Here is a 17,816-nt window from a genome sequence, read left to right on the forward strand (position 1 = left end):
TGAAGTAAACCATGATAGGTCTTTTAAAGAACATTCCACCAACTGAACCAGGTAACACCAGAGTTCTGAGAAGGCAGCATTCGGACATGGTGGGCTGTCCACTTGTAAGTGACAGCCCACTTGTCTTAGTGGTGTCAATGTGATTGGAAACATTGGAATGCCTCAACACCGCACATATGAACAAGAAAATTACAAAATTCAGAATCACATTTCCATACAAAACGTAAACTCACTGATGAAGACTGGTAAACTAAAAATAATAACCTACCTAATGGACTAACACAAAACTGTCATCATGGGACTGCAGGAAATAAGAAACATCAACCAGGACCCCATGGAATCTCAAGGATATAGGTTCTAAAAAGGTGTACCTGGGAAGACAGTGATGAAAAGTGACCCACAATTTGCAATAGGCTTTTTGGTCAACCTCAAAATAATAAACTATGTAAAAGAATTCAATTCACAACCCCCAAGAATTTCAACAATCACCCTAAAAGAGTCTAATAAAATCTAAACCATAATAAACACCTACACCCCTACTAGTAATAAACAAATTCCAAAAGACCGTAAATAAACAGAAAGGTTCTGGGACCTACTCAACCAGACCATAAATAACATCCCCAAAAATCACATTAAACAACTAATCGGATACTTCAACGCTCAACTAGGCAGAGAAAGAAGATACCATGATATCATCAGAAAATGCCCGCCCAAAAGAGAAAAATGAAAATGGATAGAGACTCATCAATCTCTGCAGAAACCACCTAATCCTGAAATCACATATTTCAACAGGAAATCTCAAAAACTCAAAACCTGGAAACACCCCAACTACACTAAAGGAGAATGACAACTAGATCATGTCTTCAAGGACAAATACCACCACAAAGAGATCTACAAACACAAGTCCTCTGAAGAGTTGACACAGGCTCAGACCACTACGTAGTAAAAATTAAAATTAAATTCACTCCTCAACAGAACCAACAAAACTGTGGAGAATACACATCAAACATGGCTACTACACCAATGCCAAAAATCAGAAACATCCTTCCAAAATCTAGTAAAACAAAGAAAAGAAACCATCCGAACCCAAAGAAAAATAAAAAGACAACATTATAAAGACACACTAAAATCAATAGAAGAATTCAAAAAAATACAATTGAGAGACTACTACAAAACCTTTGAAAAATAACTCCGAAAATACAAACCCCCAACTCTACAAATGAAGGGTGAAAACCATAACAATAAAGACAAGAAGAAATACTAGCTAAATATTTCAACAAACTCATAAATTGTGAAAATCTAACAGAACTCCTAAATTTCAATACCAGTACCCAATAACAATACCACTGGAAAACATCAACCCTCCCACAATAAAAGAAGTCTACTAAGTGCTGGGTAAAATGAAATATTGCAAAGCAGCAGGAGAAAATAAAACTTTTTTAGACCCTGGAAACATGAAAGAAGACCAATAAAAATAGCGTGTCAACATTTGGATCAAGAAGAACTAACAGAATACTGGATGACAGCCCTCATTCACCTGCTATACATAAAAGTAGACAAAATTCTAACAACTAAAGGGGAATCTCACTCCTAGACACAACATACAAAACTCTTTCAAGAATCATCCTCAACAGGATCAGTTTACAAACCAAGAAAGAACTAGGGAGGTTTCAGACCCTGGAGGGGCTGTCCAGATCAGATCATGAGTCTCAAGCTAACAATGGATTACTAAAATGTGTGTGTACACGTGTACATGTGTGTATGTGTGTGTGTGTGTGTGTGTACTCATAAATATATATATATTTGAAAATTTTAGCTTAAAAGCTAACTTTTTTAAAGTTTATGGAAGTAAGGGTGAAGTGACTGGTGCAATATGTATAAAAAGTAAAATGCATAACTTACCTTTTGAAAATAAGAGAAAAAGGGCCAAAGATATTTTAGAAATTAATCATACAGATTTAAATGGGCCTCATGCAACAGTAGGCAATTATGGTGAAAAATACTTTTTATCATTCATAAACAATTATATTAAACTAGCAAAAGTTTATTGAATTAAATCAAAGTTTGAAGAGTGTAACTCTTTCATCGATTATTTCAACGTATAGAGAATTTGACTGGTAAAAGATTTAATACGTGGTAACAGTAAAGAATATTTGAATGCATATTTGTAATAGTTTATTAGAATGAAGGGGTATACGTGTGATTCAATGCCTACCTAATATTCAATAATTAAATGGTGCAGCAGAAAGATACAACAGATGAATTATGGATGTGGGTGATTGTTGGCCCAAAGCAAACATTAATAATATCTATTGTCCAGAAGTGATTAAAACAGTCAGCTTAATTGATAAATAGAACTCTAGCTAACACTACTGATCGTATAACACCTTATGAAATATTTTTTAGTGAAAAACCTAGTACCAAGTTATTCAAATTGTATGAAGTTAAGTTTTTGTGAGAATATCACATCAATTAATAAAATTCAAATGGGATGATAAAGCGAAATTAAAAATATTCTTAGGATATACCGAGTTGGCTACTGAATTCTAGTAAACAAAATAATAAATACAAGCAAGACATGTTGATGTAATAATGAAATATATAATGTATTTTTAAACGTGTAATCTCGGTCTGTCAAAACTTCTTCCAACTGGTCTACACGGAAATACTATCTTCCACCATCCTCTCCACATGTTCCTTCCATCTTTCTCTATACTGCACAACCTTCTCAACTGCCATTTCCCCTCTACCAAATCGTCACTTATCAGACTAGTTCTAAGTTTGTCACTTAGAATTACACCTTTCACCGATAACAAGAACCTCATTTCAGCAGCTTCAACTCTTCTTAAACTTTCTTTCCTCACAACCCATGTCTCACTACCTAACAAAAGAACCAACGCTGCCATCATATACAACCTGAGTTGAGTATATCTATGAGCTTTCCGTCGAAAAATTCTGTTAATAAAGCCACACACTGACTGAAATTTACTAATTTTTCTTGGTACATCCTTCTAACATCACAGCCCAGGTAGATAAAATAAGCCACTTGGTCTAGAACTCTATCCTGGAGAACAATTTTGCATCTTACACAATCCCGTGTGGAGTATGCAGTCTCCCATCGGGCACCTCCCCAGGTAGGGGGAAGTTGATCAGATATGGTGGGTAACGAGGCAGATCAAAATCGGCAAGAAACCAATGATCTCAAAGGTGGATGAGAAGTAATCCCAACGATGGACAGAGCAGAAGAGCCTAGAGAAGATAACCCTGAAGGAAAATCCTGCAGGCTTTTTTTGAAGGCAGTAAGGTGGCAGCTCCACTACCAATCTTACCATGTGGAGTGCTTGTAACATGGCTAGGGACATTTATATTACTGGCAATCTTCAAGAAGCCTCAAATAGGACTGGTTATAAGGTAAAAAAATAAAATTAATGATGAATATGAATATATAAATATGATAAATCCTGACAATGGTAAAAATAAAAAAATATATATATATATACATAAATTAAATAAATTTTAAATAACCACTTACCTTATATAATATAACACTAGCAAAGGAATGAATAAAAAATGATATCACTGCAAAATAATATGACCATGATAGATGATTAAAATTTGGATACATCAGCCAATCCCTACGTGAAGACTGAGTCCAAAACAACCATACCGATATAAATAACAGAAATGCTAAAAAAAAAAAAAAAATATATATAATAATCAACTGCATTGCATAATATAAACATATTAGGTATAAGTAGGCAGATACACAACTTTATAAATAATAATAATATATTTCACTCTTCAGGGTTTTTATTTTAGGTAAATCAAATGACAACATTCACTGATATAATTAATAATCCTTTCACATGCACCCGGAGAAATTACCTAACAAGAAGCCTAGCTCTAGTAAAGAGACCAGGATGCACTGAAACAGAACATCAATGTTTTTGGAAAAGAAGAGCAAAAAATGATTTTACAACCTTTTAGCTTTTCCACTTCAACCAGAACATTTTCTCCGACAATAATGCCCTAATAAACTGAACAACCATCTTGACTTGTCACCTCTAAGATATTGAAAAATCCACTAATCCTGATAAAGTAAACAAGTAAAATAAATCAAACAATATATGAAATAAAAATATAAATCATCTTTTTTTAATATGTATATGCAAAATAACTTATTATAAATTCACTTAAGTATGCTCATTTCACTCATACTGGATATACATTAACAAGTAACACATTATAATAGACAAAAGTAATTCAAGTTTTAACTGCATTTTAGTATTTATTTCATTACTACAAACATTTAAACAGTTTAAAAACTGGACAAATTACATCCAGTAAAAATAAATAAAATACTGTACTACAGTAAATGAGAAATTAAATTCAACTGTTAATAATTACAAAAATAAGTAAGAATCAAGCTTTTCTGATAAAGTAATATACTTTATTTTTTTATAAAAAAAAAACAAACTGGGTTGGGGAAAATATTTCTATGTATTTTAATGCAAAGATAAAAACAACAATTTTTATATTTCAAATAAAGTTTATTAAACCAAATATGTGTCATTTTTATCTAACACCTTTTACAATTTTTGAGTTAAAATCATAATCTCATCACTGTAGAACTTTTGTGTTTTCTGGAAAAAAAACTGTGATACTGATTTTCACACTTTTAAAGTCAACTTAATACTGTTAAAAGAATTCTGTATATTGAACAGATGGGAGTCTGGCAATACAAGGTAATGTCTGTATGGTGAATGCACCAAAACATCCTGGCCAAGCTCTCTCAATTTTCAATCATCAAAGATATGTAGAATTTGGTGTTGTTATGATGAAGGCAACACCTTTCCTTTATGGCTTGATTTAATCTTCTAGTCATTAACAGAAGAGGTTAGAATCAATCATTTAAGTTGCCAGCAGCAGCTCATAGCGAACAATTCCTTTCCGATTTCATCAGATGCATGTGCACACACACTCACACACATATCCACATAACGTGCACATGTACGCATGCACACACAACTCTTTTGTCAGTCCTAGCTTTGACACTATTTATGGAGCTTCACCTTGCTTTCATCAAGATCTTACCCTTATATTATTGTCATACCCAATCCATATTTTATCACCGGTAATTATCCATTTCAAAATGGTTTGATTTTGTTCCATTTCAACAACAATTTGCAGATGAAAATCTGATTCATTAAATTTTTCATTGTTAAATCATGTGGCACACAAACATTAAATTTTGTTTTTGTATTCGCTCTTCTTGTAACGATTTAAAACTGTTTTGTCGTCAATTTTTAGCTCATTACTGACATCACAACTGCTAGCGTGTCAGTCTTTGCTAAACTTTTCTCCACTGATTCAACCTTTTCAGTATCAACCAGAACAAGGTGCATCATTGATATCAAAATTTCTAGACTGAAAACGGTTGAACCGGCTTTGTGTCACAAGTTCTGATACTACATCATGTCCATAAACATGATAAACATTTTAATAACCCGAGTCGAATTCTCAAAATATCAAAATAGTTGAAACCTGTTTACAGGGACAAATGTCATTAGCAGCTGATCAGAGATGTAATTCTCCTTAAAACAATACCGGCCTCAAACAGCTGTCAATATTTGGAAAAAACTGGAAGAAATTTACCAGAAAACCACTTAGAACATCCACCATACAATCCAGAATTATCCGCCATAATTTTTATGTTTGGACTCTTGAAGGAGGCACCACGAGAACACTGAATCCAGAACAAAAACAAATTAGAAGAGCTTGAACAATTGGCTATGACATGTTCTCCAACTTGTTACGAAGAAGGGAAAATTGGGAAATATGTGTAGAATACTGGGAAAATTGTGTAGAACTTCAGGGAGTCAATGTAGAAAAACAATAAATAAGTTTTGTATTTTCGTCTGAAATCAAATTGTTGTTTACAAATTCAAAATTCAGGTAGTTTGAAAACTACAAGTTGATAACTTTAATTTGATACAGACTTGAAAAAAAAATCAAAATTTAAACAACTGTAAGATTTTATATTTACTCTAATATATTTTTACATAGAATTTTTCTAAATTTAGCTAATTTTTTATATTAAATCAATTGTAACTGGTATAATAATCATGATAGATCTAAATTATCTTTTAGTATTTTTAATATACATCATAATGTAGGAATCATCTGAAGATGGTTTTTTACATAATAAATCTTCTGTCTCCAAATCACTCTATTTAGATAGTTAATCTGTACATATTGATATATAAATAAAATGCCTAACCAAAAAAATATATATATAATAATCATAATAAATAAAACTTACATGTAATAGCATTAGAGATAAAAATAATAATCGATAAGATCCACTCATAGGTCAAGACAAAATGAAGAGGGTAACGAGTAACTACTAATGCTATAAGAGCCTGCGATCCAAATGATAACAAAAATGACAAAGTCACAAACAACTGTATTGATATCAACCAACCTAAAACAGAACAAAAAAAAACAAAATAAAAAAAATTAATCACAATAAAAAATTCAATTAATGAAATAAAACTTTAATGAACAGAGCTGTCACATCCAAAGGGAATTATAAGGGAAATACTGCACCCAAAAAGAAAAATACTCTATCCAAAACAGCAGAGAATGAATAATGAAATAAAACAAATTTGGTAATTTGAAGGTATTCCAGAACATCAATTATGCTATTGAAACTAGTCCAAAAACTAAGAGCTGATTTAACAACATAATAACATTGGTTGATTAAGATATATGAAGTGAATGAATAATGAATAGAGGAAAAAATGTGAAAAATAAATTAATGTGCAAAAAACCAAACATGTTTTCCTTTATTAACAATTAAACTTTACATTTAACCAGTCTTAATCAGCTACACAAAATGTACTCAAAGTTAAGAATTATTAAACTCCTTTATTTTTTATTGCTTTGTTAATAAATATTTTAATTATTCTAGATATATGAACTAATTAAAAAGAGGTTTTCTTTTTTTAAATCATAATTAAACATATGCAAAATGGCTGGGCTAATATTTAATATAAACATGAATGATTAGGTTAATCTTTTTTTAGGTCAAGGATTTCACAATACTGGGTTACATATTGTTAACATAATTGTGATCCGATGTAACACATTTTTATTATCAACAGCATAATTATTCTTTGATATATTTTAAATTTTAAAATATGGCATAATTTTTAATCAGATTTAATAACTACTCTTTAGTAATTCTAGCCGAGAGTAAAAAGGATTTAGAAGAAACAATGAACAGCATAGATGAAGTCCTACGCAAGAACTATCGCGTGAAAATAAACGAGAACAAAACAAAAGTAATGAAATTTAGTAGAAATAACAAAGATGGACCACTGAATGTGAAAATAGGAGGAGAAAAGATTATGGAAGTAGAAAAATTTTGTTATTTGGGAAGTAGAATTACTAAAGATGGACGAAGCAGGAGCGATATAAAATGCCGAATAGCACAAGCTAAACGAGCCTTCAGTAAGAAATATAATTTGTTTACATCAAAAATTAATTTAAATGTCAGGAAAAGATTTTTGAAAGTGTATGTTTGGAGTGTCGCTTTATATGGAAGTGAAACTTGGACGATCGGAGTATCTGAGAAGAAAAGATTAGAAGCTTCTGAAATGCGGTGCTATAGGAGAATGTTAAAAATCAGATGGGGGATAAAGTGACAAATGAAGAGGTATTGCAGCAAATAGATGAAGAAAGAAGCATTTGGAAAAATATAGTTAAAAGAAGAGACAGACTTATAGGCCACATACTAAGGCATCCTGGAATAGTCGCTTTAATATTGGAAGGACAGGTAGAAGGGAAAAATTGTGTAGGCAGGCCACATTTGGAATATGTAAAACAAATTGTTAGGGATGTAGGATGTAGAGGGTATACTGAAATGAAACGACTAGCACTAGATAGGGAATCTTGGAGAGCTGCATCAAACCAGTCAAATGACTAGACAAAAAAAAAAAAAAACTACTCTTTGTTACATTTTTGCAGAGTGCTAGACAAGTTTCATTCCTCTATCAGCTGTTTCTGCGCGATATCTTGGCGAGTGTATCCTATGTTATCTTAGCCCGGAATCGGTTAACATTTTTGTTTATATGTTTATAATTTATTTTGTAATAAAATCATGTTTGATTTATAAATTCAGTTGTAAAAACGTAACCTTGATATTCATACTACTGTGCTGTAGTGAATATTAGTATATTTGGTTAAATACATAGTTCAAATACAAATTATGCAAAGGTATTATGCACAGGTATTAAATATTAACATTCATTAATTTTACATAGCATGTGTGAATTAATCCGAGTTCAATGAGTAATTAATTTTTAACTCTAAACCCGCTGACTATATTACATTCAGCCACTACGCATTTTTATGCGTTTTGTAAGCAATTTTTAAAAAATGCAAAAAATTATTTTTCATTCACAAATCATAAAGTGTTATATATATTTTTTTCAGAAAATAATGAATAACAATAAAATAGGGTAGTTGTACTTGCAAGGTTGTTTGTTTGAGAAAATCTTGATGAAATATCACAAAAATAAAAAAAAACACACAAACACTTCTATAACCAAACTTCTATTATACAAATAATGTTCATAATTTTGTGGTGATCAAGAAACTGTAAACTTTTTGCTACCTTACATTACTAGAGAAAAAAAATTAAGTTATTCATACACAACATACAACATTTTGGTGCTCTAGCGAACCCTAATTGGATTGATTCGTCCTCCGTATTTCAAGGCAATTTCTTTTTCTGTCTACCTTATTAGGCCTCCAAAAGTGTTCCAACTTATGGAAGCATAAATTTGTTAGAATCATAAGCATTGTTTTTTTGGATTGAGACCCATATTTTCATCTCAGGAATGCATACATCTAGCCATTTTTGAAATCTGGAAAAGGGATCCGTATTGCCAGAATCTGACTTGTTTTGGATGCGTTCTTGTGCATATTTATTTGTTTCTTTTACTAGAAGATTCCAAATCGTATCAGAAAAAAGAGATAGAGATATGCCAAAGGGAAACTGTTCCTCTATAGACTGTTGTTTATCCCAGGATTCCTTAATTTGAATTCTTCTTTGACTAATAATTCTGGCTCAGAAGGATATGACAGAGAGAACAATTGTGAAATTTACAGGAACCAAACAGCAACAGTAATAATTGAAGAACATAAGAAAGAAGCCGTAATAAGAAAGGGAGTCCGACAAGGATGTTACCTATCCCGGTTACCTTTTAATTCTTTACATAGAACTAGCAGTTAATGATGTTAAAGAACAGTGTGCATCCGAAGTAACAGTACAAGGTGAAAAGATAAAGATGTTACGATTTGCTGATGATATAGTAATTCTACTTGACAGTAAAAAAGGATTTAGAAGAAACAATGAACAGCATGGATGAAGTCCTACGTAAGAACTAACCGCATGAAAATAAACAAGAACAAAACAAAAGTAATAAAATGTAGTAGAAATAACAAAGATGGACCACTGAATGTGAAAATAGGAGGAGAAAAGATTATGGAGGTAGAAGAATTTTGTTATTTGGTTAGTAGAATTACTATAGATGGACGAAGCAGGAGCGATATAAAATGCCGAATAGCACAGGCGAAAGGAGCCTTCAGTCAGAAATATAATTTGTTTACATCAAAAATTAATTTAAACACCAGGAAAAGATTTTTGAAAGTATATGTTTGGAGTGTCGCTTTATATGGAAGTGAAACTTGGACAATCGGAGTATCTGAGAAGAAAAGATTCAAGCTTTTGAAATGAAGGCTTTTTTAAATTACATGAAACAAATTTTTTTGTCTAGCGGTTAGTTAGCATGTCATATAAATTAATCTTACCTTCATAACATATATTTATAGCAGTCGAACGTAAATTTCAAACAAGAATTACGATTAAATATATGTAAATATACAAACAATTACTAATTATAGAAAAATAATTCAGTAATACACTAAAAAAAAGTAATTAAACACAATTGAACAGATAACAACTGAAGACGAACAGCTACTTCAATAAACACGTTAATTCTTCTAACAGTGCATAAGCGAAACGACGGACGAATGTCGTCGAAAAGACGCGGAAATACCCGAACTAATACTGTACTCGACTTGCTTGTTCCCCATACCGCTTCAGTCTTATTACGAGTACATTTGCTTACCTAGTCGTTGAACGGCAGATTACGTTTCTAACTAACTAAATGTAATTTTTTTTTTTTTGGAGGGCAAAAAACGCTTTCGCGTTATTATCGCCCGGAGTAATATATATATATATATATATATATATATATAATGAAATCAAAATAACAATTAGCCTAGAAAATAAAACATATAAACTTATAAATTTTTTTTAAAAATACATTTAAAATTAAATTCACAGCCATTTTTACAGCATTTTGTAAATTCACATAGAATTAAAATAAACGTAAATATACACCCATACATATCATCCTCTAAAGTAATACCTGAATGGTAATTCCCAAGGCTAAGCAAGGGGAAAAAACCGCAAATATAAAAAAAATGTATATATATTTATAAATGTAAATATTCGTTCGTTCAAAAATCTTAAATCTCTGTAGTTCACCGATTGCTTTGAAATTTTGACACAACGTTGCATTCTCTTTATCGCATTCAAAGATAAACAGATGCGAAACATTTCTACACGCAAGATAAGGAATTTATATAGTTAATTATCATTGCAAAAAAAACTTTTAAAAACTTTTATTTCTTTTGTTATAAAAGAGCAGCCATTTCAGATGATGTTCATTAGCCCTTTAATTCTTAAAAAAAAACCCCAAAAAACGTGAAGTTAGTACAACCTTTAATACTTAAAAAATTATTCGTTTTAAATTAAGATGGAATAAACAGTACAAAAAAAAGGTGTAATATAATTAATTTAAATATATCAGAGAAAAAGAAGTAGGGAAAATGATTTGAATTACTTTTCCAATTTTTAAAAATATTTTACGATAATTTGCTTTTTTTTTTTAATTTTTATTAAATTAAAATAACAGTATTCCTATTTTATGACATTTATTTCTAATAATATTTTCTTTTAATGCTTAAAGTGCATGAATAATTAATTTCATAATTAAACATTTGCATAAAATTTAAATGAGATGCAATTTATTGAAGATCTTTCATTAAGAATTTCCTCTTACAAACATTAATTTATTTTTTTTAATGTTATTAAATGTAACTCATTTTCTTTTTAAAATTATTTTTTTATCTTTAACTCCTTCCATCATGATTATTATCCAAATAAAATATAACGAAATAAAGATGATGTAAAAAACGTAGTGGTTCAAAATAAGACGCTTTTTTAAGATTTGGTAAAAAAAAAAAGATTTAAAAAATTAGACGTAAAGATATCTATCAAAGTTATTGTAAATGAAGTTATTGTAACAAATAGGCTTAAGCCTATTTGTAGTTATTAGAATTTGTTTTTAACATGAATTAATACACTAAAAATGGTTTAATTAAAAAACAAAACTAAGTCTTATGGGTTATACGACCACCAGTATAAAAAAATATAAAATTTATATAATAAATAACTAAATAAATATATATACATTTATATCTATATATATATATATATATATATATATAAATGAATGTTTGTCTGTCTGTATGTCCCTTATGCCTTTCTAAACCGTTCATCCGATAAGAATGAAACTTTGGGGAATGGTTGGACGCATGCCAGGGAAGGTTTCTGAATTGGTTTGGACCCTCTAGGTTGCGCTGGGGTCGATATAATCGAACCAATCGAGCGAAGCGATCGTAGGTGAAGTTTGGTTAGATTATATTTATAATTATAATGGATTTCATTTAAGATTTATTATATATATATACAATTTAAGTAACAAATTTGCAAAAATATTTTCTAAAGTTTTTTTGAAGAAAATCGAAATTGTTTTTTTTCGCGATATCTCCAACCCCGTTAATGAATTTTGAAAAAAATTGTTATAACGCCCCATTTATAGAAATCTTTAAACTAATTTTGGAGAAAAAAAAATCGGTTTTATCAACCCTGTGATGTAAGATTAAAAGCAGTGCGACACGTACGTACGCACTTACATATATATACTGTTTTTTTATCCTAGATGAACTCTCATTTTTCTGTTTAGCCTCCGGAGCCACCGTAAGGTATTACTTCAAAGAATGATATATATATATATATATATATATATATATATATATATATATGAATGTAAATTAAGTGCATTCTTGTACAATCTCGGACGACCATTCCTGAGATGTGTTAATTGGAACCCGATTAGCAAAGAACACCGGTATCCACGATCTAGTATTCAAATCCGTATACAACTAACTGGGATCTTTTTTGGAATTCAACCCCCCCAAAAAAAATTCACTTAATTTTTTTTTAAATTGGTCAAATATCGATGTATTTTAAATATCCAATAAGAATTAGGTGTGAATATACATGTTTAAAAATAGCAGGAAATATTGATATTAACTATAACCAAGTTGGGGAATAACTCGATAACACACTTGATGCTCTTTTATACCGGTCATTTTAAACATTTTCCATAATAACCTATTAAAAATATAATCATTATTTATTTATATTTATGAATATAATCAACCAAAATTAACCTACGCTCGCTTCGAGCGAACCGCGACTAATTAACAGTAATGTTATGATTATTTAAATAATGATAATTAACTGAATTTATTAATCTAACCAAACTTAAACTACACTCGCTTCGCTCGCTAACATCAACTAATTAACAGTAATATTTTCATCATTTAATTCATAATTAATTGCAATAATTATTGAATTTATTATTTTTTAAGTGTTCAAAACATTACTATTAATTAATAAGGTGTAGAGAGTGAAGCGAGCTTAGGTTAAGTTTGGTTAGATTCGGCACTTATGAGGCACCGGGAATCTCTCATCCCTTCGCGAAAAAGACCGAGACCCGGTGGGAGTACCCTGCACAGGGTGCTCTTTAGAAGCATTGGCATCAAGACAGAGTCCCGGCTTCTGGGATGGAGTCCAGGAATGACATATTCGGACTTGGAAACCCCGCCCTAAAAGTTAGAGACAGGCAATGAAAACATCTAACCGGCGGGCTAACCTGTCGAACTAGACTTTTTTCCGGCGGAAAAGGAGGGCCGTTTGAGTAGAAAACCCCCTGGGCTGTACTTTGCTTTGTTGTGAATCCTGCCCGGAAGTAGGGTGAAAAAAAAGTTTGGTTAAATTAAGGGTGTCGCATATAAAACGCAACCCAACCTTATACTGGTAGGTATTGAAATAATAAAAACGCATGTGTAAATGTAAATGTAATTTTTATTATTACCATCCATTACCTTACATTTAGAGTAAATGTTGGAAGTGGCCGCCATCTTCTTGAATACAAGCTTCAATTCTTTTTAAAGTGGTTCTTGCAACTTTTCTCAAAGTTTGTGGCTGGATATTTAATACAGCATGTTCAATATTGACTTTCAATAGTTCAAGTGTTCGTGGTTTGTTGCTGTAGGCTTTTTCTTTGAGGTAACTCCGTAGAAAAAAATCACCCGCAGTCAGATCTGGAGATCATGGTGGCCACAAGCCTCGACCGATAACAGGATTATCAATGAATTCCTCGACAAAATCAGAAGTTGAACCGGCGTAGTGCAATGTCGCACCGTCATGTTGTAGCCGGCAGCGTCTGTCTTCCTCTTCCAAGAGTGCGATGAACCGAAATAAAATATCCTGATATCGTTCTGCATTAATGGTGTTCTCGAAAAAAATAGGACCGACTATTTTCTTCCGCGATATGGCGCACCACACGCCCGGCTTCTGCGGGTGTAATTGTTTTTCGTGATAAACGTGGGGATTTTGAGCGCTCCAAATTCTACTGTTTTGGCCGTTTACGTAGCCGTCCAAATGAAACCGTGCTTCATCTGTGAAAAATAACGAATCCATAACGTTAATTCCCTCACGCAGAAATCGACGGAACCGTTGACAATATTGTAACCGTTTTTCTTTGTCGGGCTCAAGAAGTCGATGAACCGTTTGAATGCGATAACGTCGTAATTGTAAATGTTTGGTCGCCCGATGAACAGTCGATTTAGTCAAATTAATTGCAGCAGACAAACGTCTGATCAATTTATTTGGCGAGGCGAGTAATCTGTCTTTGATTTCAGCGACTGTATCTGTATTTAACACCGACGCAGATCTTTTGTGTTCCTTGTTATCAACAGAACCGGTCTCTCTAAATTTTGCAACTGACCTTAATACTGATGTTTTGTTAGGAGCCGGTTTATCTGGGTACTTACGGCGAAACAAATATGGCAAACGAAAATAATTCCAAATTTTAATTTTTTATTTTAAAACATGAATATTCCCACTAATTCTTATTGGATATTAAAAAAACATCGATTTTTGGCCTATAGGTTAAAAACTTAAGTGTTTTTTTTGGGGGGGGGGGGAATTCCCAAAAAGATCCAGTAACTGTCTTTAATAGAATTTGAACCTAAAAACTCTCGACTTCGAAATCTGCTGATTTGCGATGACGAGTTAACCACTAGACCAGTCCGATGAGCTAAGAATAGTCGACCTGAGACTGTACAAGATTGCATTTCATTTACATTCATACATATCGTTCTCAGAAGTAGTAATACCGTACGGTGGTTCCGGAGGCTAAAACGGAAAAAGAAAAGCAGCCCAATAGAGATTTATTAAAAAAATACATAACAAATTCATTTGTGCCACCTGCACATTTTAAAAATAAATGTGTAATTTAAAAATAGAAAAAATTGTAGCATTTTAATTGTAATAAATGCTGAAAACGAACAAACTTTTATATAAGATTATAATTTAGCCTTTCTCAATCTCTCTCTTTTTCTGTTTAGCCTCCGGTAATTACCTTTCAGATAATACTTCAGAGGATGGTATGTATGAATGTAAATGAAGTGCAGTCTTGTACAGTCTCAGTTCGTACATTCCTGAGATGTGTGGTTAATTGAAACCCAATCACCAAAGAACCGCAGGTATCCACGATGTAGTATTCAAATCCGTATAAAAGTAACTGCCTTTACTAGGATTTTAACCTTAGAACTTTGGACCGGGGTTCCTTTCTAAACCTTTTTTTATATTTTTTTCCGTTTCTGAACCTTTTGTTTTTTGTCTTTAAGCTGCGGGAACCCGTTAGGTATTGTTTCAGAGAATGAGATGAATGATTTGCAGCGTGTGTGAAAATGACATGCCTGACCGGGATTCGAAGATGAAAGGACTTCCACATGAAAGGCCGAGACTCTGCCATTCGCCCCAAGGAGGCCAGCTCCGATTCTGATCCTTTTCTTTTTCCTGTTTAGACTCCGGTAACTACCGTTTAGATAATACTTCAGAGGATGAATGAGGATGATATGTATGAGTGTGAATGAAGTGTAGTCTTGTACACTCTCAGTTCGACCATTCCTGAGATGTGTGGTTAATTGAAACCGAACCACCAAAGAACACCGGTATTCACGATCTATTATTCAGATCCGTATAAAAGTAACTGCCTTTACTAGAACGCTAGAATTCTCGACTTTGAAATCAGCTGATTTAGGAAGACGCGTTCACCACTGCTACTGGTTACATGTTTCGATAAAATAGCCCATTTAAAGCAGTATATGTATTTATTGTTAACATTAATCACAGCCTTTTTTTGTTTTATTTTAACGGGTAAATCTATATATGAAGAACCGCGAAACGGTTTAAATTTATTTATACGCAACATTAAACCGTCGATACTGATTAAAGACCAACCGCTGCCTTTACCTTGAAATTCGGATTCTTTGGCTAATAGTTTTTCAAATGCTTTGTCTATAACTTGATATAAATCATTACAATTATGTATGGGTGTATTTTTAAATTTAAAAGCAATATCTTGATTATCGATTTGGTCGCCCCGACGTTTTTCATATGTACATTCCAACAATAGATTAAATTTTACGGCGTCCGTTGTTACGTGTGATTTTAAGATGTTCGAGAACGCAATTTCTTTTACTGTTTAAAAATAAATAAATATCTTTATTTGTTTCGTCTCCATTTTTATAATAATATGCGATTAGATTTTTTTTTAAACGCCTTTTCTAAAATTATGAAAGAATTCGCATCACAGACATCTAATCCGGCTCTTTTTTTAGCGGTTGCGCAATCATAGTCTAAACGTACGCGTTTACAATACATAGCGTCTATATTAGTAAATGAGGAAAGTATAGTACAATATTTTATTCATGTTATGAAATATGCTATTGCGCATGCACGAACAAAGGTCAGTGTTACAGACGAGGGAATCCCCATGATGTCATGCATGCGCTCTAATAAAATATTATGTTATTTAATTCGTATGAATGACTTACATATAGATACATTTATCATCAAGCCTGCTGTTTCATCAATAAATTTAATGTATTTTGCAGTGTCTCGCAAATCTGAAGGAACATATACGATAAATAAATATATAATTTTTTCCCTCAATAGATTATTTGTATTGAATTATTTATTTTACATTATAGACGTTTCAAATGGAAGTTTTTAAAATTAAGAAATTGAATAATTTCGGTGATTTTCTTAAATACGCTACCGAACAAAGCGCCGGTTTAGATTTAGTTTCAACGATCGATACGATTTTAAAGCCGGGTGAAATAAAAATAATCGCGACCGGCATTGCTATATCGCTGCCTAAAAAGTATGAAGCGCAAATAAGACCTAGATCGGGTATGGCGATGAGCAACGGCATTACAGTTGTGAATTCACCGGGCACGGTCGATGCTGATTATCGCGGTGAAATCAAAATCGGTCTTATAAATTTGGACGATAAAGAATTTACGGTGCAGAGGGGGATGAGAATCGCACAATTGGTAATTTCGAAATACAAACGCATATCGTGGACGGAAAGCGAAACACTACATGAAACTGAACATAATAAGGGGTTTGGTTCGACTGGTATGTGACTTACATAGAACTAATTTCACCTTAGTTGCTTGCGTGTCTGTATAGTAGTGCGTGCTAAGGCACCAGTCTACAGTTCGTACGTGGAGACTGCACGTGCGGTATCAAATCTTGGTTGAATCATAATTTTTTGCGATATTTTTTTTATTTTATTTAATTATATTATTTTTTTAGATTTTTATTACTTTTTTTCGATAGTCACTATATATATATATATATATATATACACATGCAAAAGATTAGGGAATCCCGTTAAAGCATCATTAATGACGCCCGTAAAAGAGTGTGAAATATGTGAATTTTGCCTGTAACAGGCAGCAGCATATATGTTACTTTTTCTCTAAAATAGAGGGGGCACGGCTTAAGTCATGTGATCAGAATGCTGCTCGCTGATTGGCTACTGCGCTAGAAGGAACATATATCTACTTATAAAACATATAAAATTCTTATAAATTCGTACTAAGTTATATGATTTTAAAACCAGGCTTTAATTTTCACTACATGAGGCATAAAATCATTCTGCATATCAAACATTAACGAATTCTAAATTATACATAAACTAATACCAGTAGCAAAAATAAATGCCTTAAAATAACATTACCTTACCTGGCAAAAGCCACTCTCTAATAACATGATACTCATGGCTGTATATGAAATGGCAACCATCAAATAACTGATCAAGCTGGTGGTATGGAAATCTGAACTGGTCGAAGCAGTATTCCCATAGACCCATATGCTTGAACTGGGTTAATGTCTCTTCATATGATTCTACCCAATAGGGACTGAAACAAATAATAATTCAATTATTCAAACCGGTTTTAATTTTTTCACA

The 17,816-nt window shown here is 32.1% G+C and overlaps 1 protein-coding gene across 1 annotated transcript in view; it reads right to left on the minus strand.

Annotated features, from left to right (window-relative positions):
* pck (Claudin superfamily protein pickel) overlaps positions 1–17,816 on the minus strand; it is a 43,112-nt gene that overhangs the window by 11,259 nt on the left and 14,037 nt on the right. The window contains exons 3-5 of the mRNA XM_075380535.1: positions 17,591–17,766; positions 6,323–6,484; positions 3,533–3,687 (exon numbers count right to left, since the gene is read on the minus strand). Coding sequence (XP_075236650.1) covers positions 3,533–3,687; positions 6,323–6,484; positions 17,591–17,766 — 493 coding nt within the window. The remainder of the gene's footprint in view (positions 1–3,532; positions 3,688–6,322; positions 6,485–17,590; positions 17,767–17,816) is intronic.

This window comes from Lycorma delicatula, chromosome 12 (genome assembly GCF_047948215.1).
Source record: "Lycorma delicatula isolate Av1 chromosome 12, ASM4794821v1, whole genome shotgun sequence".
NCBI classification, from domain to species: Eukaryota; Metazoa; Arthropoda; class Insecta; order Hemiptera; family Fulgoridae; genus Lycorma; species Lycorma delicatula.